This window comes from Haliaeetus albicilla, chromosome 6 (genome assembly GCF_947461875.1).
Source record: "Haliaeetus albicilla chromosome 6, bHalAlb1.1, whole genome shotgun sequence".
Lineage (NCBI taxonomy): Eukaryota > Metazoa > Chordata > Aves > Accipitriformes > Accipitridae > Haliaeetus > Haliaeetus albicilla.
In genome coordinates this window covers 7,906,329-7,933,969 of record NC_091488.1, presented here as the reverse complement: position 1 = coordinate 7,933,969, position 27,641 = coordinate 7,906,329, and the positions used below count along the sequence as shown (strand labels likewise).

The window sequence follows — 27,641 nt, the reverse complement described above, 5'->3', positions numbered from 1 at the left end:
TTTGAATTTGAAGGTATAACACCAATGATTTCCAATGCAACTGGACAGTTTGTAGCTGATGGCACAGGACGGTACACTGATACAGCACCTGTGGCAATACTTAAATCCAGCCAAACACAAATTCATACTCATCGGATAAACAGGAATTGTAATGGTGATGCACTTACAGCTTTTCCTAACGACCGTGCAGCCAGCATTAGGCCTAGTGAAAGGAATAAAAAGTACAGGTAAAAATTATATGAATATAATATTTAAAACAACACATTTGTATATACTGTATAGTAGATCAAGATTGGTTATTCATATGATAGTTTACTGTTGGTTTTTTTTTTTATAGGCTGAAAGTTCTTTAAAATTCATTGCATTCTACTTAACCTTGAGCCTCATGCACATAAACTTCCTGAGTTGCTTTTCTTACATGAAAGTTCAAATGTAGCTATTACAGTTTCAATATTTCATTTTTATGGTTGCCTTTACAAGGTCAAATATTAATAATCAGTTGTGATAAAAAGAATATTTGCAATGAAATATGTATATAGCAAAATCAATGTGTTTTCATTCTAAGAAGACCCAGAACCATTTTATGCATGTAGCAAAACTACAATTCTCTTTAAATGTTTAGGACTATTTTCACAAAGACTGAAAGATATAATTATATAGATCCGGAGTTTTCCTATACTGACTGCGAACGATTATCAAAAGAAGAACATAAGGAATACTACGCAGACTTCATTTCTAGTTTAAGACAGCGTCGTTTACAGAAAGATGCTGCTAGGTAAGACTTTGTTTAAAGGATAAATATTCAGCATAAAGGCTTATATGAAAAATATGTATATATACGTGCAGAATTAACTTAGTGATACCAGTCATACACCTAAATTGGTTCCATGCTGAAATGCTTATGGTCTTGGGGCATTCATTTATAATGCATTCAAAACCTGTTTTGTTCAAATGTTCATTTAGACACGTAGAGATCACTTCCTGGGTAAAACGTAGGGAAAGAGGCATGGAACTTTAAATTAAAATGAACTTAAAATAAGATGCCAAGTCTTGAGAACAGTTGGTTAAGGTTAATAGGAAAACCATAACATTGATTCTGTTGGATTGTCTTTTCTTTTTATATAATAAATTGGATGAATTTCCAACTAGCATGTCTAGCTCACCCAAAGTGATGGATTCAGTATGTAAATCATGATATAATTTGTGGAATGAAACAGAGAAGGTTAAAAGATTATATTGGTCTTCTAGCCTTATCTTATAGTAAATTCTTACTTCATGAATTTGTGTATTTGGTTGGTATGTTGTGGAGCAAAATAATGGAAAAGAACAACTGATAGCTCTGCTACTTTTAAAAGTTTTTGGGTTTTGGTTTTTTTTAAAACAAACAAACAAACAACACCTCCCCCCCCCACCCCCTAAAGCCTCTAAAGCAAGAGGAGTAATACCTTAAGTGTTAAGTTTGCAAGGCCCTTTATTTAAAAATTAATAAGGCCAGTGGATTATTCTTGTAATCACAATTTACCTTGCTCTGCTTATATACATCATGATTCAGACAAGGCCTGCAGAGCTGGATTTACTTTATTTTTATGCATGCGCATGATGTATGGCTTTCTTGAAAGGAACTGGTGCTGTGTAGTGGATGAACTGTTGTTTATATGACCATAACACATATATTCAAGGTGTATTGCATGAAGAGCAAGAACAGAAAAGAAAATTTCACAGTTATCAGATGAATGTCACTGTTACTATCAAACATAGTAATAATTTTCTGAATACTTGATACAAAACATCTGTGTAAGATCTCTGGAAGTTTTAAATCTCTTGGTTGCAGGTGAAATTGATTGGTTGGAGTTGAACTTTGACCAAGAAAAGTTAATTGCGCTGAAAATTAGGCTGTAAGTGGTCCGGTTCAGACATATACAGTTAAAGGATCCTTTGTAATTTTGGCATTTGCTAACTTTTAAGTGCTTGACTCTCGAACGTCATTGTTCTTAAAGAGGTGTTTTAGACATGATATAATATTTATATTTTGGTAGCCATAGTGCTTGCAACCTATTTAGCTAAGCAGTTGCCACAAAATGTGCAACAGATGTTAATCCTTGCCTAAACAATACAATAAAAGACTTTTCAAGGCATTTTCTGTACTTGAGGTTTTTTTAATAATGAAATTTTCCTACTTAAAATCTTATTTGTTATGTTTAAAAGTCTTGAATAATTTAATGTGTAAACATGAAATGCTCAAACTTCTAGATTTCCATATTCTTTTTTTTTTTCCCTCACCTATAGGCAATTTTATATTTATAATAATTCTGTGAGCATAGGCCTTAAACCAGCTGAAGGGCTTGTGTCACCAAAGATTTCAATCACAGATTTTCACAAGGAGAAGCTACAGTTCAAAATGTTTCCTTTAGATGAGAATTGCCTATTAACTAGTCGAAAATTGGCAGCAATTGGTTCTAAATCTTCAATCAAAGAAGTAAGTTAAATGCTTGAGTAGTAATGTAAGCATAATGTGTTTACCATATAAAAAAACATAAGAATTTTGATTCTGCTCTGAGAAGATGTCTTATGCTTATCACAGATTTGGAGTGGGCTTAGCGCTATGCCATATTCTACCCAGGAGAAGGAAGATTGTAGTCTAACTTTGACATCCAAGCAGCTTCATCAAATATTCATTGGTAAGATTTTTAATTTGGTTAGTAAATGTATATAGTTGTTATAAAAGCACTTATTTATAGTAACACAATTTATGTTCATGATTGTTCACCTTGAATAGAAAATAGCTTAATTTGGTGGCAGCTTGATATCTATAGTAGTGTTTAACTAAAGCTTGTACTCCTCAGAAAACACTGAGATATAAATAGGTATGAACATATAAAAGGAGAGCTTCCTTTAAAGACTACTCATAAAACAGCCTATTACAGAGAAATCAACAAAGCATAGTATGAAGGTTACTCATACACTTATGCCTTGTTATTGGATAGTATCTGGACCAGCATTAATATCAAGAAGATTCATGGGAGTGTTCAAAATGTTTCTGAGAATTAACAGTGATACCCAAAAAACATAAAAATTCTTCAGGATCCTCCTTCAAAATAATTTCAGTGGAACACTCCTGTGATGGGGAGTATCACCTTCTAAAGTCTGTGACAGACTCGTCTATAAACAACATTTGGTACTAAAACTGGTCTATTTTAGGGTCATTTTTTTCCAGTAAAATTATTTAGTAGCAAAGTGAAAATTTTCAGTACTTTCTGGGCTTTTTTTTATTTTCAGTGAAGCCAGAACTTGAATAGTGTAGCTGTGTATACTGATACACTTGGGAAAAGGTAGAATAAGATAAACATATTAATACAAAACTCTAAGTACTTTCTGTAAGATGTTTGATTAGTGCCATAAGCACTAAAGTTTGCAGACCAGCATAAAAACCGGTGATAGCGGTAAATAAAGTAGTGTGATAATTCTGTCATCATCAAATTACGTGAGTTATTAAACCAAAAGGTCACGCATCAGGGAGCATATAAGCACTTAACAGGTTAAGCGCATAAACTTTCAGTGAGTTGCTGGTTCTCTAGTCATTTAAATACCTGATTAATAAAAAGAAGTATTTATGATTATTAATAATGCCTTTAGTAATTAGCACATTGCTTTTCCTTTTTTTAATAGCTGTCTAACAGACAGAATTAAGAAATAAATGTTGGTGCTGGCTTTTTAGTTGTACTACTGAAAATATTCCCAGAACTTGCATGGTACTTACTTCCAAATTTTAGTGTGAATTTGTTCTGCTACAGGATTGTTCTAGCTGACTAAGTCTGTAATTTGAGAAACTAAAATGTTTTGATCATAATGTTTTAGTAGTTATGCTTCCTTACATTAACATCCACTTTTTAATGTTGAATATCTTTATTTCTTTTATATTCCAGGTCCTTCTACTATGGATTTTGGTGATGTTTGTGTGTATTCTACAACAGCCAGAAAACTGCACATCATCAATAACTTGTTAGTTCATATATGGATACAAATTAAGATTGAAATTGATGAATTACAGCAGACGGGTCCATTGTCTCAGGTTGTGCCTCCTCTTACAAAGACTCATATTCCAATTGTATTTGAGACAAACACTCTTGGAATGTTTAAAAGGTAAGGCTTATATTTGTCTTGATTTACATGTTTTCTTTGGAGCAGTAGAATAAAAAGTATCATGTGTCTTGTTTAAAGTCAGTGTAATTATGATAAGTGTTAATGGTGTACACTAGTTTATGGTGATACTGCAATAATTAATGCAGTTTTATGTTGCAAAATTTTGCTAGTATAGTAATGTTTCATAGGGTTTAAAAAAACCCCAACAAACTGTATGAATGAAGCTGTCAAAAGTCCATATAACCACAGGTATATCAGGGAAAATAGTTTGCTTTTACAGTGTATTTGTTAAGATACATTTTATGGAAAATACTGTGCTCTGTCTGGCATAGTGTTGCATCACCACATCTATGCTCAGATCTTTTGATGCAGCTCATGGGTAAATGTACAGGTAAACTGTTTTTTAGCCTTCTGGCATGGAGATGGAACTCTCACTTTACTAATGCTGTTAAAATGACTGTATGAGGTTGATCATCCTTTGGGACGATCTTTACTTCTCACATAATTTAAGTTGTATGCAAAACAGTTACAGGTTGCTTTCTCTTCTCAGTCTTAACTGTGTGTTCACAATCAATTGTTTTGTTAAGTATTTTCTTGCTAATGATTATATTTCACATAAAGTTTACTCTGACTACAACATAATATATATGTAAAAATATTGAGAAATATGTATTTTTATGTTGCAGGTCTTTCACTTACACAATAAACAACCAACACCTTGGGCATGTGCTGGTAGTTGCAAATGCAGTGTCTGTTGAACTTGAGCTGTCTGCAAGGGAAGTGATTTTAAATCCTATTCCTGGCTACCTAGCAGAGACAGAATTTAGAACAACTGTCAGGGTATACAATTCTAGAAACCATCCTGCTGAGTTTACTTGGAAACCTATAATTACAGATAGAGGAACTGCATTTTCTATACGTCCAACCAAAGGTATACTGTGCAACTACAGTGTGTGTGCATGTGTCTTAAATGTCAATAATGTTAAATAAGACAAACATTCAGCTGATACTATAAACTGTATTTTTTAGATTTGGGTCAATATCAGTGTATCCCAAAAGTAGTATCAGATCAGAGTGTTAATACCTTAGTAGCACTCCCTGTATAATCCCTACTGAGTGCATACTCAGTCCAGTTTGTTGTCTCTATGTCCACCCAGCAGCACTTATGTAACCATTTTTCACAGCACGGATTGCTGATATTTAAGAAGCGAAGCAGATATTTAATGGCAGTTAGTAATATCATACAGCTCGTCAGGACAGGAAATTTTCCAAAAGGACTGTATGAATGAAGCTGCTAAGAAGTTGATGTAGACAGTCTGAGTGACACAAATGGAATTCAATCTGGGATTAGTTTCCACTTGCATTATGGATCAGTATTTGTTAGAAATGTGTGAGACATCAGCTTTTACCTTCTTTCCTTTCAAAGATAGTGTTCTGCAGGAGTATGTTGGAGCTCTGTTATTAAAGAGCTGCTAACTGAATTGGTATTACACTGTTCAAACAAGATTTGGCTGGATCAGGAACTTGGTGTGCTCTGATTCTTGAGAAAAGATATTTCTGCTGATATGAGTTCAGACTCAATTGCAAGCAAGAAAATGTATATGGTCTTTCCCCAAATTGTTATTATTCAAGAAGGATAGTCTGTTCTTTTATTTTTTTTAAAATGTTGACTATTTGAGTAATTCATGACTAAAAATACTAGTGAAATTTGAGTGTATTTTACTGCAGGATACTAATAAACAGATTATGCAATTGTCATGAGAATTCAGAAACTAATTTTATTTAATTCAACATACTGTTCAACACCTTTGAAATGTAGGCTTAGTTTTCGGCAATAGAAGGTCATTTCACTTTAATGTGCTTATGTTACTTCTAGTTATGCAGTGTAATTTGGTAATTGTACATGTGTATGCTATAACCTGTAAATTATGCTCATTTATTTAGGCTTTGTGGAGGCCTATAGAGATCTGGAGTGTGAAGTTGTTTGGCATCCAGGGTTCAACTCTCCAGAAGAAGGTGAATTCAACTTGTGTGTGCGTAAAGGAAACACAATTAAGTTGAAATGTTTTGCAAAGGTAACAATTCATAAAGCAGATCTAGAGAAGCAAAATGTGTGGTTTTTTTTTTTAACACAAGTAATTTCTTAAATATTTATATTATTGTGTATTCAGAAAATTATTTTAATTTCACATGGCTTCTATTTGACATGTTTAAGAAAAGAATATTGCTCCAAAGACATAGAAACATAGAACTGTTTAGGTTGGAAAAGACTTTTAAGATCATTGAGTCCAATTGTCAACCCTGCCTAATAAACCATGTCCTGAAGTGCCTTGTCTACGTGCTTTTTGAATATCTCCAGGGATGGTGACTCAACCACTTCCCTGGGCAGCCTGTTCCAATGCCTGATACCCTTTCAGTAAAGAAATTTTTCCTAATATCCAATCTAAACCTCCCCTGGCACAACTTAAGGCCATTTCCTCTTATCCTATCACCAGCCACCTGGCAGAAGAGACCGACCCCCACCTCGCTACAGCCTCCTTTCAGGTAGCTGTAGAGAGCGATCAGGTCTCCCCTCAGCCTCCTTTTCTCCAGGCTGAACAACCCCAGTTCCCTCAGCCGCTCCTCATAAGACTTGTGCTCCAGGCCCCTCACCAGCTTGGTTGCCCTTCTCTGGACATGCTCCAGCCCCTCCATGTCTTTCCTGTAGTGAGGGGCCCAAAACTGAACACAGCACTCGAGGTGCAGCCTCACCAGTGCCGAGTACAGGGGGACGATCACCTCCCTGCTCCTGCTGGCCGTGCTATTTCTGATACAGGCCAGGATGCCGTTGGCCTTCTTGGCCACCTGGGCACACTGCTGGCTCATATTCAGCCGGCTGTCAACCAGCACCCCCAGGTCTTTTTCCATGAGATGGCTTTCCAGCCACTCTTCCCCAAGCCTGTAGCGCTGCATGGGGTTGCTGTGACCCAAGTGCAGGACCTGGCACTTGGCCTTGTTGAACCTCATACAAGTGGCCTTGGCCCATCGATCCAGCCTTTCCAGATCCCTCTGTAGAGCCTTCCTACCCTCAAGCAGATGGAGAAAGCAAGACAAAGACAATTTGCTTTTTTTCTTGTTTTCAGCTATATACTTCCTTTGGCACCACAACTTAGTGGTCCTTATATATTAAGTGGTAATTGTTCTTCCTGGCATGCATAGCTTAGCCAAACAAAGGTTGAGAGGTGTTTGAGAAGGTGGTATGATAGTTCTTCAGATATATATTACAGGGGTAAAAATCAAGGTGTGTGTGGGAAGGTATGTTTCAGAGCTTCAGGGTAACAACAGGCTGTTATGTAATTTTGTATTGTTATTTGAATATGGTATTTGATACTTTGAAAAGCAATGTTCTGGATAGTCTTCTAAACAGCAAAATTCAGATTAAATTAATCATTTGTCATCATATGTTACATGCCAGGGAGTGTGAAGGAGACAGATGTTTTTCTTTTTTCACTGTATTCTACTGGCTGCATGCTCTAGAACTTCCATTTTGGGAGCTAAGAAAACTTTTTCCCTTCCTTTTGATGTGCCTGCTTTCTCTCCCCCCCCCCACCCCCCAGTAGCTTTTTTTCTTTTTTTCTTCTTCTTTTGAAGCCTTGGAAATTGCCATATGTAAACCAGGATGTGTGTAAATTAGAATATTGGCATTTCTACCGCTATTAAAATTTCTTGTCCTGATCACACATTTAGGATTAAAAAAAAAATCATGGAGCTTGTGCTGTTAAATTAAATTTAATTAAAATATTTGTCTTGAAATTAGCCCAGAAATATCTCTGGGACTGTGTCTGTTCACTTTAAATCTAGATAAGTTCAATATATTGAGTAAATCTTGTCTCACATTTAAACTGTGTTTGTCTATTTGAATACTTAAATTTATGCATTTCCACAAGTATATTAGCTCATTATGTAATGAAAAGAAAATTAGGCTGAATTATTTATTTGTACTTAGTATTATGTTATTTAGTCTGTTTGTTTTCTCTTCTTTTTTTATAGCTTGGTACTACTAAAGTTCAGTTTGTGGAACAAAGGATACCCTTCAGTCATAGTCCAGTGGGTTTATCTACTTGTAGAACAGCCATTCTTCAAAACATAGGACACAATCATGCGTACTTCCAAGTAAACTAAAGTTATTTTTAGCATATTTGATTTCTGGGGGTGGGGAGAAAGGAAGGGAGTTCATTTTATCAGATCATGTTACAGTTTTCTGTTCTCAGTTATTAGATACACACCTACTTAATTTTTTTGTCTGGTTTTCTGAATAAACAAGGTTTATGTGAATAGGAATTCTGTCCCTCTGTCAAATTTGGATTGATGGATAGATGGACTGACAGACAAGCAAAGTGGTGAGGGTAGAACCACATACTGGTGTACCCTGTGAAAAAGCAGTTACAGCTTGCATGGGTTTTGTATTTTGAGAGACAGAGCAAACTGGCTAGTCATCCTATTCATACTGGCTGCCTGGTCAGTGCATGCATAGACCCAGGCTGGTCACAGCAAATGTGATTACTTTGCTAGAGTAACATCTGAGAGGAAGATAGGCTGTATTATGAATTGGTTAAGAGATGAGAAGGATGCCAGAGTGGGTAAAGACATAATACATGAATTAGTACGAAACCTAATCTCATTCGTTCTCCTGACCACAGATGTGATGATCACAGATTATTTTGCTTTACTAAATTAATTTTCATTTAAATCTTCAGAATTATTTTACTACGTTATTATGGTACTAAGAAACTTGATTAATTTATTTTGAATTGTACCATATTTCTCTGTTTATCAGCTGGGCATTGTAATAACAAGTATTATTACTATACTCTTGGAGGATGGGCCTGAAGGAATAAAATCAGCATAATCAATAAGACAAACAAGCAAACATACCCGGCCTTTTAAGCCTTCACAATTACTTTTAAGCCAAGAGATGGCTGGTTGGTCTTGGTCATTATCACTTGTGTAGCTATACTTTGAAAAGTTATCTGTTTGGAGTGCATTAGAAGAGAACAAATTCTATTTTTGTCCTTAATAATTGTGGGCAAACTGAATATTTACTCCTAGTATTATTACTGAACTTTACACTATTAGGATCGTGTGTCCCATCTTCTAACTGTGAATGTCAAAAAAGAAGTTAGGAATTTATCTGTCACTGAAAAAAATGCTTTGCAGAATATTCTGGAGACTTGCTAGATAGCAAGTCTTAATTTTAATAACTTCATGAAAACAACCCAAAAACCAGACTGTGAAATTTCCAGCTGGTGTGCAAAAATTATTTCATAGTAGAAACTGACAGTCAACATATTTAGGAATCTGTTACTTTATTTTGTTTGCCTGTATTTTTGCCCCAAACTTCTAAGTCCAAGTTAGCATGATATGTTATGAAGGTTCTCCTTGTAGGAATATAAAATCTTCATGGTAGATATATTGATATTTAAAAAAAACCCCAAACCAAAACACTCTTCCTCCTTTTTTCAGTATTATTAATGCTTCATGTTTGTGTTTGAAGGTTCTTGATTCAAACCCACTGCCTGGAATGCTGATCACCCCTTCTGAAGGGGTGATACCTGTGGGAGGCCATGCTGATCTCAAAATCTGTTTCACTCCGAATGCAAAAATGAGTTTTGACACGAGAGTGGAGGTATGCAAAACTGGAAGAACTTTGTCTTTTGAGTGTTACATTGTGTGTCTGTTTATGTGTGTACATTTGAGCATCTTTTGGATTTTTATCTCCAGTGTTCTAATGCTTTTTAAGGAAAAAAAGAAAAAAGGTTTTCTTAAGCAGTTGATGGCTGCTATAACCTATTCTGTTATTTTCTCTCAGTCCTGCTCTGAAGTATCAAAACAGCCTCTTTGTTTGAGCTGGTTCATATAATACCACTGGCAAGCTGTTGAAACTAACATGATTGTCTTCAGGCGATCATGTAGACATAACTGCAGTTTTTATGATCTGTGGAGGAGCAGGACTGGAATACTGTAGTGTCTTTAATTTCTTGACTTCTTTTTGTGGTCATCTCAGGGATGGACTCACTAGTAGATTTGATTTGATAATAGTGCAATAAACATCTAATCCTATTTTGTTTTCTGCATGCCTGCTACCTGAACTTGTCCTTGGTCGGATAAGTGAGAATGGGAAAAAGGATGCTATCATGGGGCTGATCTTTGCTACCTTTTCTGACTCTAATCCTGGATTCGCCATCTTCTGTGGCTGCCTACATTATGCTTGCTAAACTTAGTATCCATTTCTTTTTTTCCCACTTCTAAAACAGATTTAGCGTTGCTCAGAACAATAGTATCTACTTTGTACCAGCACCTCTGTCCAGCAATTTGTGTTGTAGTATGCTTTCCAATCCTCACAGATGCTGAATAGATCTAACCCATCCACTCAGCTTTCTCCTGTTGGAGAAAACTGTTCATTCCAGTGATACAGCCTCCTGCAACATTATTTTTGTCTGCAGAAGACTGGTCTTTCCTGAAACTTTGTTGTTTTTTGTTTGTTTGTTTGTTTTTTTAAATTGACAGCTATGACTATCCCAGATATGGTATGCCACAGAGGCATGATTGGTTCTTCTTTGAAGCCACATCTCACTGGAATCTGTATATATATGTTCTAGAAAATGAAGGCATTTTCTTTACCTCTATATTTCCATAACAAAAATGCATTATATTATAAGGGCAGAGTTATTTTCATATATTCATTACAAATTATGCTGAATGTCTCTTTCCACTCTATATCTGTGGGGTAGGTTGTTTGTTTTTTTTTTTTCCTTTCTTTTTAAACTTTTTTTTTTCTGTGTAATTATGACAGATTTGGTGAGATAATGATGTTAAAAAGGCCTTGTCAACAATCACACTGTTGTCCATTCACTTAGGTAGCAGTGCGAAATTCAGGAGTACTAGTACTTAGGATTGGTGGATTTGTAGAGATCCCTGAAATAAACATTGATGTGGTAAGTGAAGAAATTGTAGCAATTGGTAAGATTGATACTGTTTTGCTTTATCTAGATGTCTAAGTGGCTCATCCCTACTTCATATTTCTCATTTTTTCCTGGACTAACTTCCTGAGAAAATTATCAAAGAGAGGAACTTAGGAAAAGAAATTAAAAACTAAGTGTACATATAACAGTTGCACTAAATGATAGCTGACAGCTTTACCTTTTGAACTTGATAATCCAGAAAAAGTATGTTTAAAAGGGAGAGGATTTCTGTAAGGTAGTTATAGGAAAAAAATGCAATAAGGGGGAAAAGGAATCCACTGATCTGTTTACTGAATGATGAAAACTTTCCTGATGGTGTAATTGGACTTATGTATTGAGTTCTAAACTGTTGCGTTTTATGTCCTGGACAGATTTTAAAGATAAGGTTTATGTAAGACAATTGATTAACCAAGACTGTTATTGTGTTATAAATTGTGAATCTTTGAAAAATTATATTTTTCACATTCTGTTCAATTGTAAACTTGACTTCACAGTGCTTTGACCTGAGTTTTTTTTCTTTAAACTTACAGGAACTATTTGACTTTAGTGGTGTTTATGTCGGCTCTACAAAATCAATTCCCTTTTTGCTGCAGAACAAAGGACAAGCATGTACCAGAGTGGAGTTTGATTTTTCTAAGTATAAGGATTTTAAATTGAATGCTAATGACCATTCAGGTATTTGCTTTTGCTATATCAGAATTTTAATTAGATAAGGAATGGATAATGCTAAGAGAAAAATCTGTCAGACTATTTCTGGTATACAAATTTTCTGATTTAAGAAAACCTAAAGCAATTGTTTTACAAGTGCTGCTTAATATAAATTAAGAGGAGACATTTTTGGGTTGCCTGTAAAATGACATTTGCCAAAAATAAGCATTTGGAAAATGTCAGGTTGCCTGTAGATTTTTTTTTTTTTCCTTTTTTTTTCTATAGATGCTAAAGTATGTTAACAAAAAAAAAAGTTTGAATACCCTCTCACCAGTTCAAATTAAAACCCCCCACATTTAAAAACACCAAGCAAAGCCAAACAACTCTACTCATTTCCTATTCATGGGCTTTTACCCATATTTTGACAATATTTACCCTCCAGTAAATTCATCATGAGTATAAGGGTCCGGACTTCCCTGTTTTCCTAATGGTACAGGGTGTCTGCAGGTTAATCACAGGACCTCTGTTCTGCCTGATGACCAACTCGGAATGACATTGGGGCAATATGTGGAATTAGATTGCTATTCTTTGTTGTTTTGATAGAACTACTGCAGATTCTTATCCTTGACTCGTTGTTCATCCCTGTTTTACTTCAGTCCTGGAATCTCCTTTGCTGTTACAACATCTTTATTCATGTAAGAATTTTGCAGCTATGCTTATATGGCCTCTTGTCCCTGCAAGCTCAGGAAATCAGGACTCTCCTTTGCAAGACAGTATTGTAATATTATTTGTATCTTTATGTAGAACTATGTGTGGATGATGATAAAAAAAAGATCTCACAAGAACAGAGGGGTTTTCTTACCATGTGGTGGACTTCAAAGGGAAGGTGAGGGCTCCTGGTTAGTCATCTTAACTTGGAAGAGAAATGTAAGACTGTCTACAACAGGCAACTAACTAGCCAGCACGGGAATTGACTCATTACACATAATTTCTAAATCAGAGTTTGTGCTTGAAACAAGTAATGTGACATCCAGTCAGGTCCAGTACTGTTCAAATGGTGAATACTGGATGAATACTGATCCTGGTGTTTCAGGATGAGTACTGATCTCAGAGGAATGTTACCTTGTTTGTTGGAAACCCATGCTTCTGCCAGTGCCTTAAAATTGGACGTGAAAGTCTGAAAAATGAAGCAAGCCTTACTAGTAAACTTCTGTAGTGTAGATTATGCCTAAAGTAATTCAGAAAAGCAGTTTCAGCCAACTATTTTTCTCCCTGTGGTATTAGTTTTCATTATTTAGTTAACTATTTTTGCTTAACACTTTTATTCAAAGGTAAATGTCAGTGGTTTTTTTCCTGAAATATTGTATTCTCCCAAATCAATAACTTTAATGACAGTTTCTGGTGATTAACACTTCTCAAAATTACCTGCAGAATCCATGTGAGAAATACTGTATTAATTTGTAACTTTGTGCGAAATGTTTACCATAGAGATATCTAGATACCTAAGGCTGGAAATCACTTTGAAGTACTGCAGCTATTACAAAGTTGATATTTAGTGTGACAACATCTGTAATTTGATTCTGAATTTTGTTTGACAGTGGTTGACTGCTGTTCTTCAAAGCCTTATTTGTATTCGGTTAACTTAAAGGGAAAGTCAGCTTTGCAATGCTTGTTGTCCTTCATGCCAAAAGAGGTAGGTTTATGGGGCAGTGGTGATTATGCTAAATTAAAAGCATGCTCTGTGATATTTCTACAGTGAAAGAATATAGACGGTTTAGATGCACATTTTAGTGTGTACAATAGTTTTATAATAGTAATCCAATTCTTAAGAAAACAAGTTCTGAAATAACCTTTATATATCTTTTGCTGCTTTCCTTAAATGTTTGTGTACACAAAGAAAACAGACTTTGTCAATTACTTAAAAATGGAAAAGGTATAAACTTAAATTGAAATGTCTTACCACATATTCATTAAATCATTCGACAAACTGGCAGCCATTTTCTTTTTGCAGCTGTTAGTGCTTTAACTCTTAGATGACCAAGGGACTGCAAAAGTAGAGGAGTTTTGTGTCATAAAGACTGGCAAAGTTTCTTTCTGACTGAGCTATTTGAGGGAAATATATTGAAGATATGAGACTTTATGGGTTAGTTTTATATCAGGAAAATAGTATTTTATTGGCAGTAGGTGTCAGTAGAAAGCGCTATAGCAAACTGTAAATCTAAACCTATTGAACAACACTTAAGAAATGAAGGGTTTGGGGTTTCCACATATTTGGAGAACAATGAACTTGAAGAAAACTTAGTCTTTGATGTTATGAACCAGCTTTAGAACAAGCAGCTGGGGACCACTTCTACAGCACATAAACCTGTTGCATTAGCTGCATTTTTACCTTAAAAAAATAAATTAATATCAGAGGCAATGCATCTTGGAAGGGTCAACAATATTCTTTTTTCACTTTTTCCCCCTCTCTCCTTCCCAGCACTTTAGGTTTTGAATAAAAGGGAATTCCTTTGTTCAAAGCATCATTCAAATAATATTTGCATATTGCAGGCTGTGTCTGGTAACACTGGTTTTCTTCCTCTTATTACTGTCAGCTTAGATTCTGGGTACACATGGAAGATCTTGTGAAGTAACTGATGGTGTGAATTTATAGCACATTCACTACTCTGAGACAATTTTTCCTGACAGAACACGAGTCAATAGATTCATTAAAAAATGAGCTATTTCAAACCAAATTAATTTACTCCTATAGCATAGCAGGCCTTGAAGTTAGGGTAGAAGCAGTAGATGTTGTATCTTTAAGTATCTTGACACTGTCTGATGCAGCATTCTCATAAACAAGGTAGTCAGATTTAGAGTAGATACAGTGTTGGGAAAGTATGTAATAGTTTGCAATATGGTACATACAGAATATCACCCGGTGACCTATTGTCAAACTGGAGAGAAAGTCAGGAGGGAAAAATGCTGAAATTTTAATTTAAGTAGGAAGGGTCAGTAATAGAAATGCAGACTAGATAATGTTGTTGGAGTAATCTGTGTATGGCACCATAGATCACAAGCTGAACAAGAATTAAGAGTAGAGGCAGACACCATACTGATTTATATAAATAGGAATAATGTTAGTAAAACAAGTAAAATAATTATTCTAATCAGTGCTGATAACACTTCACCTGCAACACTTTTCCCATTTGGGATGCCACACTTAAAGAAAGAAGTGGGAAAATTTCCCTTGGAAAGAAAGTCCAAAAGAAAGCAATGGAAACGATCAGAAGCACAAACTGTGTAAAAAATGGAACTAACTTCCAATATTCTGTGGAATATATTTTATATGTGCTTGTTCACTGCAGTAGATAGGTAACGAGTAGTGGGTTTAAATTACGCCAGGTGGATTAGATCAGATATAAAAACTCATTGTAGCAAAAGGAGTCAGATATTGGAATAAATTACTTGATAAGATATCTCCATTATTGAAGACTCTTAAGAAGGGGTTGGACAAGCATCACCAGAAATGCTTCACTCTGTCCCAAGTGGACAAGTCATCTGTCAGACAATCACATTTATCCATTGTAATATCATATTCTAACAGCATGTTGTTGCTCCAGAGACAAAATTCTGGCCCCAGTAAGGCCAGTGTTAAGGCTCTTAGTAATTATAACAGTACTTTTTAGTGGCTCTCTCTTGCTAAATGTGAAATTCAAACCAGTTAAACAATAACTAATACAAAGGGATATAGATTTTTGGCTTAAAATGATGAAATTGGAATGTGGAAAGCTAGCTTCCCATATAAATAAAAAGAAATGCATAAAATAGTGTAGAGCCATGTAAAACAAAAATGGGGAAAAGATCAATTGACCTTTTAATGAGTACATTTATATTATTACTGTTCTTAACAGCCAAGCTTTGAAACTTAATTAGTTTTGATTTTTATTTTACCGGTAAAGTCCTCTGAGATGCATATTTCATTTGCAAAAGCAATCTATTGTAACAGCATTCTCTCAAAGAACATTTTTCAGCTTAAAATCGTAAGTATTCAACAACATTTTAAATTTTTTATTCTAACTGAAAGATTGTCAATAGAAATGAGAAACAAAATGCTGCTTCATAACTGCCAGTTAGCTTCTAGTAAGCCACAGATATAATACTAAACAGAGAAAGTAAATGGTTGCTAAAATTGTAAAGCCCTTCTGTGACAACTTTCCAAATCTCCCAAGTTTCCGTTCTTTTCTGTTCTTCATTTTGTGTCATTTGATTACTTTGGAATAGAATATACTTACTTTTGAGGCGTTCAAGTTGAGTTGAGTTTGTGCATTAGATGAGAACAAGGTAATGAAGGTACAACTAATACTTTATATTAGTTAAGCCAGTGCTTAATTTTTTTTTAAATTTTTGTTTTTCTTCAGCATCTATACAGATAATTCAGTTAGGATTTCTATAAAAATAGAATGTCACAAATATACTGAGTTAAAAATTATAAATAGGGTCTAGAAATACTAAAATAGGGTCTAGCAATATTGTTCTATGGATGCGTACTATGTGTAAGATTTTAACAGGTAACAGTAGTTTTAATTCCAAGGCCTCAACTTCAATTTATTGTCATAAAATAATTTTACTTAAGTCTTGTCAAGTATTTAACAGAGGTATTTCTAATCTACACTGTAGATGCAGTTTTCTTTTTTTTTTTTTTTTCCTTTAATCTCAGTAGCTAAAAGCACACAATTGTGTACAAGATCTAAACCACATACATATTGGTGGGAGCCATAACTTGAAATCTGACAGCTCTGTTCTTGCTTATGGCATTGGGTTTCTCTGGTAATAGTGCTGCTGTACAAAGTGATCCTTTTTTCTCCACTGTAGTGGAAAAGAGTGTAGTGGGTGGTCAGTCATTCCCATTTACAGACTTGTGAAATATCAACTTTCTAAAATCCTAAATGCCTTCCTCCTAGCCCCAACTATCAAAACAGGGATTTTATTTGCCTCCCAGTACTCAATTTCCCATTATTACAATTGAGGTCTGTTACTATTTTCTTTCCTTGTCAAGTTGCAGGATGGATTAAGAGTAGAAATGTTGCAACTGACACTGCTGTAAATTCAAGTGATTAACTAAATTAATACTTCTGAAGACTGCTGAAATAGCAGATGGTTCTTCATGTTTAATTTCACTTGTCATCTAAACTACTGTTCGGTATTACTGTTTGTTATTGATGAGCATCTCCACCTGTCATTTGATACGGGTGGTATGGTAACCTAACTGAAGACAAGGTTATACGAGTCAGCAGTCTGCTTTAATTATGATACAAATTTAGAAAAAAAATTCTTACATTTGACTGCAGAATATATTGCATCTATTGGTTATTGATTTCCCTATGGGGTTTTCTGATGTCATCCTTTCTTAAGTCTGGGTCTAAGTGTTTTTCCAGTCTTGAGAACAACTTTTTGGCAAACAGAGCAACTTCGTGCAGAAGTAAGGGAATAAAGAACTTCAAAAAGGAAATTTTCCTAGGGCACCTTATACCTCATAAGCAACTAATAACTGCTGCTTTAATGAAATGTCTTTATTTCAGTTTCCCCTTCTCTCCATGTGCTCACAGTCTTTCTGTCTCCCTTTGCCCTTGGTGCTGGGTAAGCTCACTGTACAACCAACGCTTTCCTTCTGCTCCAAGTGTATTACTGCCCGCCTGTCAGGGGGCAGCTTACTTATTGCCAAGCAAGACATGCTCAAATACACTTAAAACTTACAACCCACTGGTGGTCACAAGTTAACATCACTGAGAGTTAGTGCAGTACTGATGGCTGGCAGCAATAGCACTGACTAATGTTAAATGAAGTTAACTTTGGAAACTAAATGTGTTGCCAAGTATGGCGTGACTAAAGGAAGCATCTGGAAGTATATGTACCCCCTGGGGTGCTGTAGCTTTTCTTAAATTAAACTCCTGTGAAGTAGCATGCTAATAAAAAGCAGTGTTCTGTTAAGAAAGTGATCCAGGTACCAGCAACTCTTATTGTGATCAGAAAATCTCAGTAGTTATTGATTCTTAAAACATTCCCCATTGGATCAGAATTCTTTTATCATTCTACCTCATCTAGATTCCCCCTTTTCTCAAGTGATTTCTTCCTTCGCTTTCCTGATTTTCCAGTCTTGAAAAAAATCTAATCTTCTCTGTATATTGAGCTTCCCCTATTCAGGTTTCACAGTTGCAAGTGCTTTTTTCTGCCTCTGCACTTGAACAGCTGTTTTTTCTGATCTCATCACCATTTTCTGGACAACTGCTCTTACCCAGCTTACCTCTCAGCTGCTACAAACCTGCATCCCATTGAGCTGCATTCTTTTCTATCTGCCTTCTGGTTCTACTAAAACTTCCTGCTGTTGTAGTTGTTACTGATAATGCTACTCTATAAACCCTAAAACCCCACTATACTGATGTTATTGCTAAAGAAAGTAGATACTAGAACCAAGGAAAATTAAAATAATTCAGAAGTGTTGATAAAAAGAAATAATCACGAAAGCATGAAATTATTTTAATATGCTTTAAAATTTTATTAAAACTACTTGAATTATTAATGTAAGGTTTCAAGTAATTTAGTCTTGAATGCAATCTTGAATTCTCCTGCTAAAAATCAACTTGGCAATAGCTTTCCTTCTGCCTCAAAAAGCTTCAAATCAACAAATGAAGTAAATACATAGGAACTCTGAATAGCTCCTACAATTCTCACTGAAACTTAATTTCTACAAATACATGTGACATCAAAAGATGCTCTTAGAGAATAAGTCTGTTGGCATGCTTATAAAATATCTAAAAAATTTTGAGATAATTCTTCCAATATTCTAAGTGGTGAAATGAAGTCGATGCATTATATATGAGGCTAGGATGCTGCTCAGACATGGCCTGGCTGTGCCTTCTTGTTATTCCAGCGTCTCAGAAGGTGTTAGAGGTGAAAGGGCTCTCCACCTCACTGGAGAGAGTTTAACCTTGGTGTTTGGCTGTGAAAGTCAAGGCTGTAAGTGAAAGCAGTATACAAAAATATATATAAATAGGTAAGCTAGCAAATACTACTTAATATCATATTTGTATACGGGCTGTATACTGCTTTCTTTTCTGTTTTGATATAACTTTGTTTGAGAGACACTTCAACTATGTTTTAGGTTTTTTTCACTGCAGCATAAGGAGGTTTAGCCAGCTGAACATCTGATAGGCTAGGCAGGGTTCTCATTTTAGAGCTGAATAGAAAAAGATTTTCTGGTAATTAAACAAAAAAACCAACCAAGCAAAACTAAACAAAAACCCCCATGACTATCTGGCCAAATACCTCTTGTAGCTCCCTCATCCCTATCCAGAGACAGAGCTAAGAATTATTACTACTAATATTATTTATTGATTGATTACTAGCAGTGATTATTTTTGAACTGAGTTTTAAATTGTACTGTCCAAGAAGCATAGAAGCATGGCTTTTCTGACCATGGCTCTCTTTCTGTAAACTACCTGTCCAGGTAACCTTCCTTTGGATTTGTGCCAGGGAAACAGGCAGCATGTAGTCACTTTAAATATTTGCTCATTTTTGTTCCTCAGCTGTTACGGTGTTTCTCCAGGCTGGATGACCTGCCTGGTAGCAGCAGAGTCATGCATGGTCTGGTAAGGAAAGCAGGTAAAGCAAGGTGCAGGAGTGTACTGCTTCAAAATGACGTTTATTCTTTCTTTTTTTTTTTTTTAACCCTGCTGAAAAATAACAAATTCCAACATCTGGGAAAAAGACAAAATACACATCTGTGTAATAATGATGCCTAGGAGGACCTTTGATTGAGATTAATAGAACGAGTCACACCTGTCAGAGCTTATTGCTTAAGCTTTTTGTAGAGAAGTGACAGGTGGTTTTGTTTTGGTTTTTTTTTTTTTTTCATTTTTAATGATGTAATTCTTTTTTTTTTTTTTTATGAAAGAACAGAATTCACCATGTAGGAAAGGAATTCTGTGGAAAAACTGCAGCTGTGGAATTACAGGGTATTGCTGGTGCATCTTCTCTGACAGTATGCAAGAGAAAGATTTAGTTTTATTTTAGTGTTTTGAATGATGGCTTTGAACACTAGTTACATTATTCATTGTGGAAAGCTGCTTATCTGTGATATAAAGCTGGAGAATTTAGGCTGCATGAAGGATTTAAATGTGTTTTAGGGAAAAGCTCCTGTTAAATCTGAGGGGAGGTTGAGAATGTACGTTGTATACAGTTGCAGGACATAAACCCTTAGTTTTGCAGTTAGATTGAGATTTGAATCAAACTGATTTTTTTCTAATGTACTTTACATTTTCTCTCGTAATATTGCTGAATCCATATGTTGTTAGTGCTATAAATAAATAAACTTCAAAATCAGCCTTTACACAAAAATTCAATGAGTTTTAACGCTTCAAGATATTTGAACAGTCTGCATGTTATTATATGATAAATAAGTATAAGAGTATTAGCCTTTACAGATGTTTTAACTTAGTTTTAAGTCATAAATTAGCTTACTGATGTATTTGCAATTCCCTGTGAAGTTGTACTGTGAAAGCAAGCACTGCAATTTTAGGGAAATGTCGCATATTCTTTGTGTTAAATAAACTATATGATTCCTGGATTTGACAGCAAAATTTTTACTCAACCTTGAGAATATATGCTGTATTACAATAATAATTAGCAAACTATATTTTATAAAGCATAAAATATATCATTGCATTGGGGTACTTAGTAAAGATAGAAACGAAGTAACTGCTTGGAAAGGTTTTTTTAAAAATAACTTAATTTTTGTTTTCTACTCTCCGATTCCCCCCTCAACCTGACAACTGTGCTTGAGTTTGTTTATTTTTTATGCATAAATTTTATATAAAATATCATTTTAATTGTCATGGTTGATGGCATAGTTGTTTCCCCTTTTGTTTCTTTCAGTATACTGAGTATTTAGGCCTGAGGCAGGAAAGCATTCAGCTATGTTCGTTCTGCAATGTTGGGCTTAGAGCTACGATGCACTTTGTATCAAACCTATTTTAGAGATTCAAATGAGTTTTGGTAGCACAGCTTTCTTTATCAGACAGATTTGTTAAAATCAACAACTTTTATTTGTTTAGCAATTCTAGCAAAAAAATTGGAAGGTGTTTTAAAATGCCCTCTAAATAAAAGTTTGCAGGAATATCAGTTTTATTTAAAGAATTGTTATCTACTGGTGGCAGCCTACACAAGCATGTACTTTTCTGGAATCCTTTGGAGGTGTTCTATGTGATGGCATAACAAAAACCTCCGCTGTCTCACGTGACTAGTCTTTTTAAAGCTTCTTTTGAAGTATTTTAATTGCTAAGGCTTCCACTTTGTAGATGATGCCTCCTTTCCAATTAACGTGCATAATTAGCGTAAATCAGGACAGGAAAAATATTTCTTCTAATGATACAAACAACCTTGAGTGTTTGTGAAAGAACTCTCTCTGGGCTGCTTGCTTCCTGCCCCTCTATGTATTCTCTGGTTTATGAAGTTAAATGCAGCTTCAGAAAAATATCTGAATAGGTAAATAACTGTAAAGTATTCATAAATTATTTAAAAAGCAACTGCAAGTCCAGTAATAGTATAAAGATTTTTGGTTTTTTAATATCGTCATTAATTTTTTGGAGTATATAAACTTACAAGAGAGAATTTTCTGTTATGGAGTTTTAAAGATTAAAAATGCAACATAAATTCTTTTTCTTAAAATATGCATAAAAAGAAAAATAATGATTTACTTGCAAAGTGAAGTCCTAAAAAAATGAAATTAAGTTTTAATTCTGTTTCAATAATATGTGTGTGTATGTATGTGTGTATATTTACGAATTACAATATGATTTCTATGTATATAGAATTTTTAAAGAATTTTTCATTTGTAGTACAGGTTAGTTAATGTCCAGTTAATGAGGCAAAGATATGTGTGAATGAAACAAAAGGTCTATGACTTGTTCTCATATAAATACATTTCTATGAATTATGTTGGCTCTGAATTTGCACCATTGTATTTCAAAGCAAATATAGATTTTCAGTGAGCATCCTGTCCTACACGTAGTGAATTGAGTGTCTTGCACATATTTGGTTTTATTTGCCAGTTCTTAGCAAATAAAACCCTTCATGCATAATAAGACTAAACCAAATTTTCCTGATAGCAGGGATGAAAAACAAATTTTGAATAGCTTCTTTGGGAGAGGGATGAAGGGATTCTGCCTTTTGTTGTCTGACCTAAACATAGTAAGCATAACAGCACTGATGAAGAACAATTGCAGTGCTAGACTGTACTCTTTTGCATAGCCAATGATGTAATGATATCTATTATAGACTAAGCATTTTAATCTTACTAGACTTTAAAAACTTACTGTCATTATATTGTTATATCTGTCATACATGCTAGGGATGGAAAGGGTTTTCTAGCTCACTTTTTTACTGTAATTCTTGGCAATGGTGTTTCAAGTGTTACAATTACCCATGTACGGAAGTACCTGCTGGCTATAGGGAGCTGCCAAGGCTGGGAGCAATCTCAGAACATCTTCTCAGTCATCTTCTCTCTGTTCTCCTTACAGTGACCCATAATGCTTGGGAGAAGTTGGTTATTTATGCAGCATTTTGCATATTACACCTCTGAAGCTGTGTTCTGGGTACACTGTACCAAATGTAGCAAACTTCTTGTACAGCCAAAGAGTGTGACAGAATCCTTGGATTGTGTCTGTGTTGTGACTGTTGTACAAGATGCTTGATCTATAGAGTCCTGTAAAGTTTTTTTTTTCTCGCTCTCTCGGGTATTGGTTCATTTTACAGTTCTCTCTTACATATCTATTTTAATAGCTCCCAGGGTTACCAAATAACCATATATTCAGCTCTACTCTATCAAACATCTCTTATGTTTTAGGAGAAAGTTCTAAAAGATTTTTTTTTGACAGATTTCACAGCCTTGAAATGCAATGCTTATTACTTTCTACTGTAAGAAAAGATAGATAGTTGTTCCTCTAAAACTGTGAGGAGCCACTGTTAGTGACATGAAATCATGTGCTTCACACATACTTTGAACTTCTCACACTATGAAGAAAAGATCTTTTTCAGTCTAATTTTTAATTACAAATTTTTATGCCATAGGAGCATATTTTTGAAGATGTAACTTGATGAAGTGACTTGAGATACTAAAAATAGAAGGATATGTAAATCAAATCAGGAGATTTTTACTCAGCCTGACACACCTCGAGCATTAGTTACTAAAAAAATCTTAAATGGCATTCGCCATGTTAATTTTGAAAAACCAATTCTGTGTTATCAAATCTAATAGTTATCAGATTTGAAATATCAATATAAATCAAGGAACTGTGGTGATCTCACTAGCAAAAATTCCCCTCATCCCGTGCTTTCCTCTTGCTAAGCACAAATACGCAAAATGTTCCACAAGGCTCAGCACACATCTTGCTCACCAGGAGTTCGTAATTGTTACAAACCCTGCTGGAACTCCAAACGCTGTAAGTGCTGCATACTTGCTTCTCATTATCTAAGCTCTGTGTTAATTCTCTTGCAGATGGCTATGTGCCTCATGTCCTGGCTTAGGACAATTTTTTTTTTTTACATTTCTTTCCTGTCACTTATATATTCTGCTCACTACCACATATGTGAAAGTGAAGCATGACGCACTATTTTCTGTAGTTTTTGAAAGCTTTTAAATGATTCATAACTTCTTTATATAGCTGGTTTTACTGCAAATGTTGAGCAGCATGCAGATTGTATAGGCCAGAGTCCTTTCTGGAGAACTCAGTGGCCTTCAAGGTGAAAACATTATTTGAAGGACTCTAAGATTGGTTCAGTGCAGAAGTTTTGTTTTTTTCTTCTGTTCCCTTTGTTAGGGTTATCCATACCTTTTTGTCTGGAGAACATACTGCTCCAGTGTGGTAGTCCTTGGAAAGGCAGAGTGAGAGGCAAAAAATGCCTCCTTCAGAGTGTGTTGTGAAATAAATTTGCCCTCTCATGTGCACAGTTTCTCAAAAAAAGAGGATTTTGTATAAAAGTGCTATCTTTTAAATTTTTAAATCCCACTTATTTGGGGATGTGGTTGCAGAGATAAAGCTAGGATCAAAATCACTGGAATTTGGACTCCTGGAATTCAGTGGTGTTCAATGACAAAGGTTTTAAGAATTATTTTTTTTTTCCTGAGCTTTCTTGATTTTAACTCATGCTCCACCTTGATCTCAGTGCCTGTTTTGTTTATGCTAGGTAAGGGCTGATACTGGGTGCTAATAAACTACTATCCTATTAATATAATGATCAGGTCCTAAATTTCAATAGTTCTTCTGAAATAGTAATACTGCTCAGATGGTTCAAGAAGTACTTACAATTTCTGGAACAGTAACCACAATGATATTTTTGTCCCTTAGGTGGCAGCATATGACTTCACTCTTCCAGTTAATACTCCTCAGGCTGACTTCGCATTGACACAGCCAAGCCCTGTATCTGCAACTTCAGCTGGATCCGTAAAGCACATTGTTGCTCCTCGGCCACAGGCAGTGACTGTGGCTCTTCCATTCTGTAGAGTTAAAGCAGTTGGTAGGTAAACTAGGGACTTAAGCAAATGGTGGATACTTATATTTGTAGTGATGTTTTTGCATGTATTGCAGAGAATTACTACTTAACTGAAACTCGATTGATAATTGTATAATTTGTAAATTTCTTGGAAACTTGCAAAATTTTCAAATTTTTATTTGTATTTAAATATGTGTAAAGCTGAACTTTCTATACATAATTATGACACGGTGGGAAAATATGTTTTTTCTTATATAGCCCTTTGCAGTATATAAAAATTAGTTTACCAAAACTCACTTTTGCTTCTACTCATTCACTAGTCTTTCTAGACCATATCATGCAGACCCCAGTATTTACAGCAGTTAATCTGCAAAGTGTAGAAAAGTAGCATGTCATTCATACTCCTTTTTTTTTGGTGGTTTTTTTTTTTTTTTAGTCTTACCCTGTCAAAGCTAAGAGCTCTAGCTGTATTTAAAACTCCTTTAAAATGCCTCTGTCTGTCCCTGATCCCATCTGAGACAACTGGTGGTAATTTAGTTCATTTGCTTCTGTTTGCTTTTATGTGCAGAACTGTACTCTTTCGGCCTGTCAGAATTTGTTAATAGCCAAAGTTACAGGCTGTTTGCCTGCAGCAAGAAATTGATATCTTAAATGATTCTTCTCTGCTTTTCTCAGAAATAATCTGTGGTTCTCTTTAGTCTCCTGTCTGATCCTTATAGTCATGTAGACCTACACATTGTGAATATTTGAATCCACTAGGTTTCCTCATCTCAGTGTTTAATATGTAGTTGCTGTTTATTTGTGATGAGACTCAAGTGCTGAGTGTCTTCCTGGAATGATGTTTGTGTAATGTTTAAACATCTTGGGAGCACTGAAGGAGGCTTGGCCAATTAAAGGCATAATGTGGGGTAAAAGCAACTCCAATTTATTAGGTTTTATCTGTTTGGGGTTTTTTTTGTTTCTTTTCTTTTTTTTTCCCTGTAAGGCTTTAACTTAAGTCTTACTTTTGAGATCTTCTAAGATACCAAAGAAATCGGAGAGACCTTCTTTAGATCCTGTGGTGGAAGTAAATTCATATTAAACATTTCTAAATATATTTAGTTTAAGAACACGTAGAATAAAGATAAATGTTCATATGTACATGAGATTAGTAGAAGGCACGTCTCTAAGTAAAAAATCATGAATCAAAGTGACAAATTTCTAGTGCAGAAGTGATTTATGTAACCTGAAGAAAAAATAAAATGTTTATTTCCCTTTCTTTGTGGAATAATAAATCAATACAATCAGTAAGTCTCGCTAATAAAAGATAATCTTATATAAATTTTATCACGAATTTGTACTTCTGCCACACAGAATTTCTTCAAAGTTTTTTTCCCTGTGACATTTTTTGTGGTTGACTGGGATTCAGACTGCACAGGACAGTGCATTTGGCACTTAAATCAACAGCTTATATCTGGTGCTTATACTCATATTGTTCACCTTGAGAAAAGAATCATGAAAATCTTGGAACAGTCAACCCAGTCTTTTAACTTCAGTGTAGTCAATATGTTTTCAATCCATCATGGAACTTTTTTTGAATTTTTTTAAAAACAAAGTCTGTAGACTGTTTCAGCACCTGGGAGGGAAAGCAGGTCTCTTAATTAAATACTTGTAAGACTTTTCCCTTGGAGACTGCTTATTATTATGTAAGAAAGCACTGAAAGAGGAAAAAAACCCCTCAACCCACACCAGAAAACTCAACTGGAAAAACCACAAGCCCTACCTCAGCTAGACACAGAGGAAGAGGACATATTATCAATGTAATAGCCTCATGTGAGCTGACTTTTTTTTTTCCTTTTAAATCAGTCTCACATTTTTTTGTGGGTGGATGATTTCCTTTCTTTTTCCTCCTAGACTTTCAGTTGTGCTGTGTTTTCCTTGTACAGGCAGTTTCTATGAGAGGTGAGGACTTTGTGAGTGACATAGTTGCATATTGGTGGAAGCATTCCAGCAGATTACGTTCCCTAGATATTAGTTTATAGAGTTTATATGCCTGTGCTTAAGAGAAATACGGATAGTATTGTTATTTACATAATGTGACATATGTAATTAGGAAATCCTTTGGGCTTTTTAGGGGGGGAAGAGAATTGATCAACACATTTCCTCACTGAGTGTGAAACAAACTTGCAGATTTTAATAAACGGATACTCTATGCTTGCTAGGTTAATTTCCAGTGTTTAATCAAGAAGCAAAATGAGGCCGTGGGAACATATACCTTTGTTTTCCTAAATCCTTACTTAAAACTTCATCCTTTGTGACAGTTTCTTTTTCTCCAGCTATACGAAATTAAGAAAAATGCTGGTTTTTATAAAATCTTTCAAGTCTTTTCTGATGATTACCATCACAAATGTAAATGCATTCAACTGCAGTATAAAGGTCATGTGGCTCTCTATTTATAGCATCTTTATGTGTAGAAGAGATGCTGTAAGTCTGCTAGATACAAAATTTAAATAATTTTAATGTGGCTAAAGGTTCATTATAAGACAGAAAGTTAAATTACAGTAACTATATAGTATGGGAACAACAGAAAGAAAATACAGCTTTAAAACAAGGGGAGAAACTTTTCTGCTAAACATGTGCAGAAACAATGATTTTATGAATGGACTTTGAGGAAATTTTTGTCAAAATAATGGTGTATAAACATCTTAGATTATTTTTTCCAATAGTACTTAAATCACCATTGGAGTTCTCCTCAATGGAACTTAAATTTGCACAACATTCAAGTGGCATATATTTCAACATTGCCGGTGAAAGTCTGAATTCTCAGGTATGTAATCACAAGTGTTGTTATAGATATTCTTGGGTATAGCTTTCAATTACTCAAAAATAACTGGGAAAAGAAGACAGATTTGGAACTAAAAACTCAGTCATATTCCAAATATCTGGTTTAAATATAAATAAGTTTTCTCATTGCCATTTTGTTCAGTTTTTGATTTTATGTTTGTCTTTTGATTACTAGAAATTTTTCCAAAACTCAAAACTGGGCTTGTCCTGACTCTGATATTTGAGAAAGTGTGGGCACCATGAGAAATTGACCATGAGTTGTGTAAGAAATAGCTTGCTTCCAAAGTTTTTCTGCCTCTGCCTACACTAGTAAACCAGGCAGTGACAGTGCAGGAATCCAATCAATGTGCCATGGTGGTCCATACAGTTAAATTGCTGTCCCAGTACCTTGTATGGTACTGATCTCTACCAACTGGCACTCTCCCAAAAAAATTCCTGGTCATGATTTAGGTCTTAATGGGAAGGAGGCACTAAATAGGATATTTGACCACAGCCATTCTG

General features: G+C 35.0%; 1 protein-coding gene across 1 annotated transcript in view; it reads left to right on the top strand.

Annotated features, from left to right (window-relative positions):
- CFAP47 (cilia and flagella associated protein 47) overlaps positions 1-27,641 on the top strand; it is a 334,652-nt gene that overhangs the window by 18,895 nt on the left and 288,116 nt on the right. The window contains exons 10-23 of the mRNA XM_069784915.1: positions 14-227; positions 623-775; positions 2,287-2,476; positions 2,582-2,678; positions 3,924-4,140; positions 4,827-5,071; positions 6,085-6,215; positions 8,170-8,292; positions 9,674-9,805; positions 11,037-11,114; positions 11,672-11,816; positions 13,388-13,482; positions 24,173-24,341; positions 27,023-27,123. Coding sequence (XP_069641016.1) covers positions 14-227; positions 623-775; positions 2,287-2,476; positions 2,582-2,678; positions 3,924-4,140; positions 4,827-5,071; positions 6,085-6,215; positions 8,170-8,292; positions 9,674-9,805; positions 11,037-11,114; positions 11,672-11,816; positions 13,388-13,482; positions 24,173-24,341; positions 27,023-27,123 — 2,090 coding nt within the window. The remainder of the gene's footprint in view (positions 1-13; positions 228-622; positions 776-2,286; positions 2,477-2,581; positions 2,679-3,923; positions 4,141-4,826; positions 5,072-6,084; positions 6,216-8,169; positions 8,293-9,673; positions 9,806-11,036; positions 11,115-11,671; positions 11,817-13,387; positions 13,483-24,172; positions 24,342-27,022; positions 27,124-27,641) is intronic.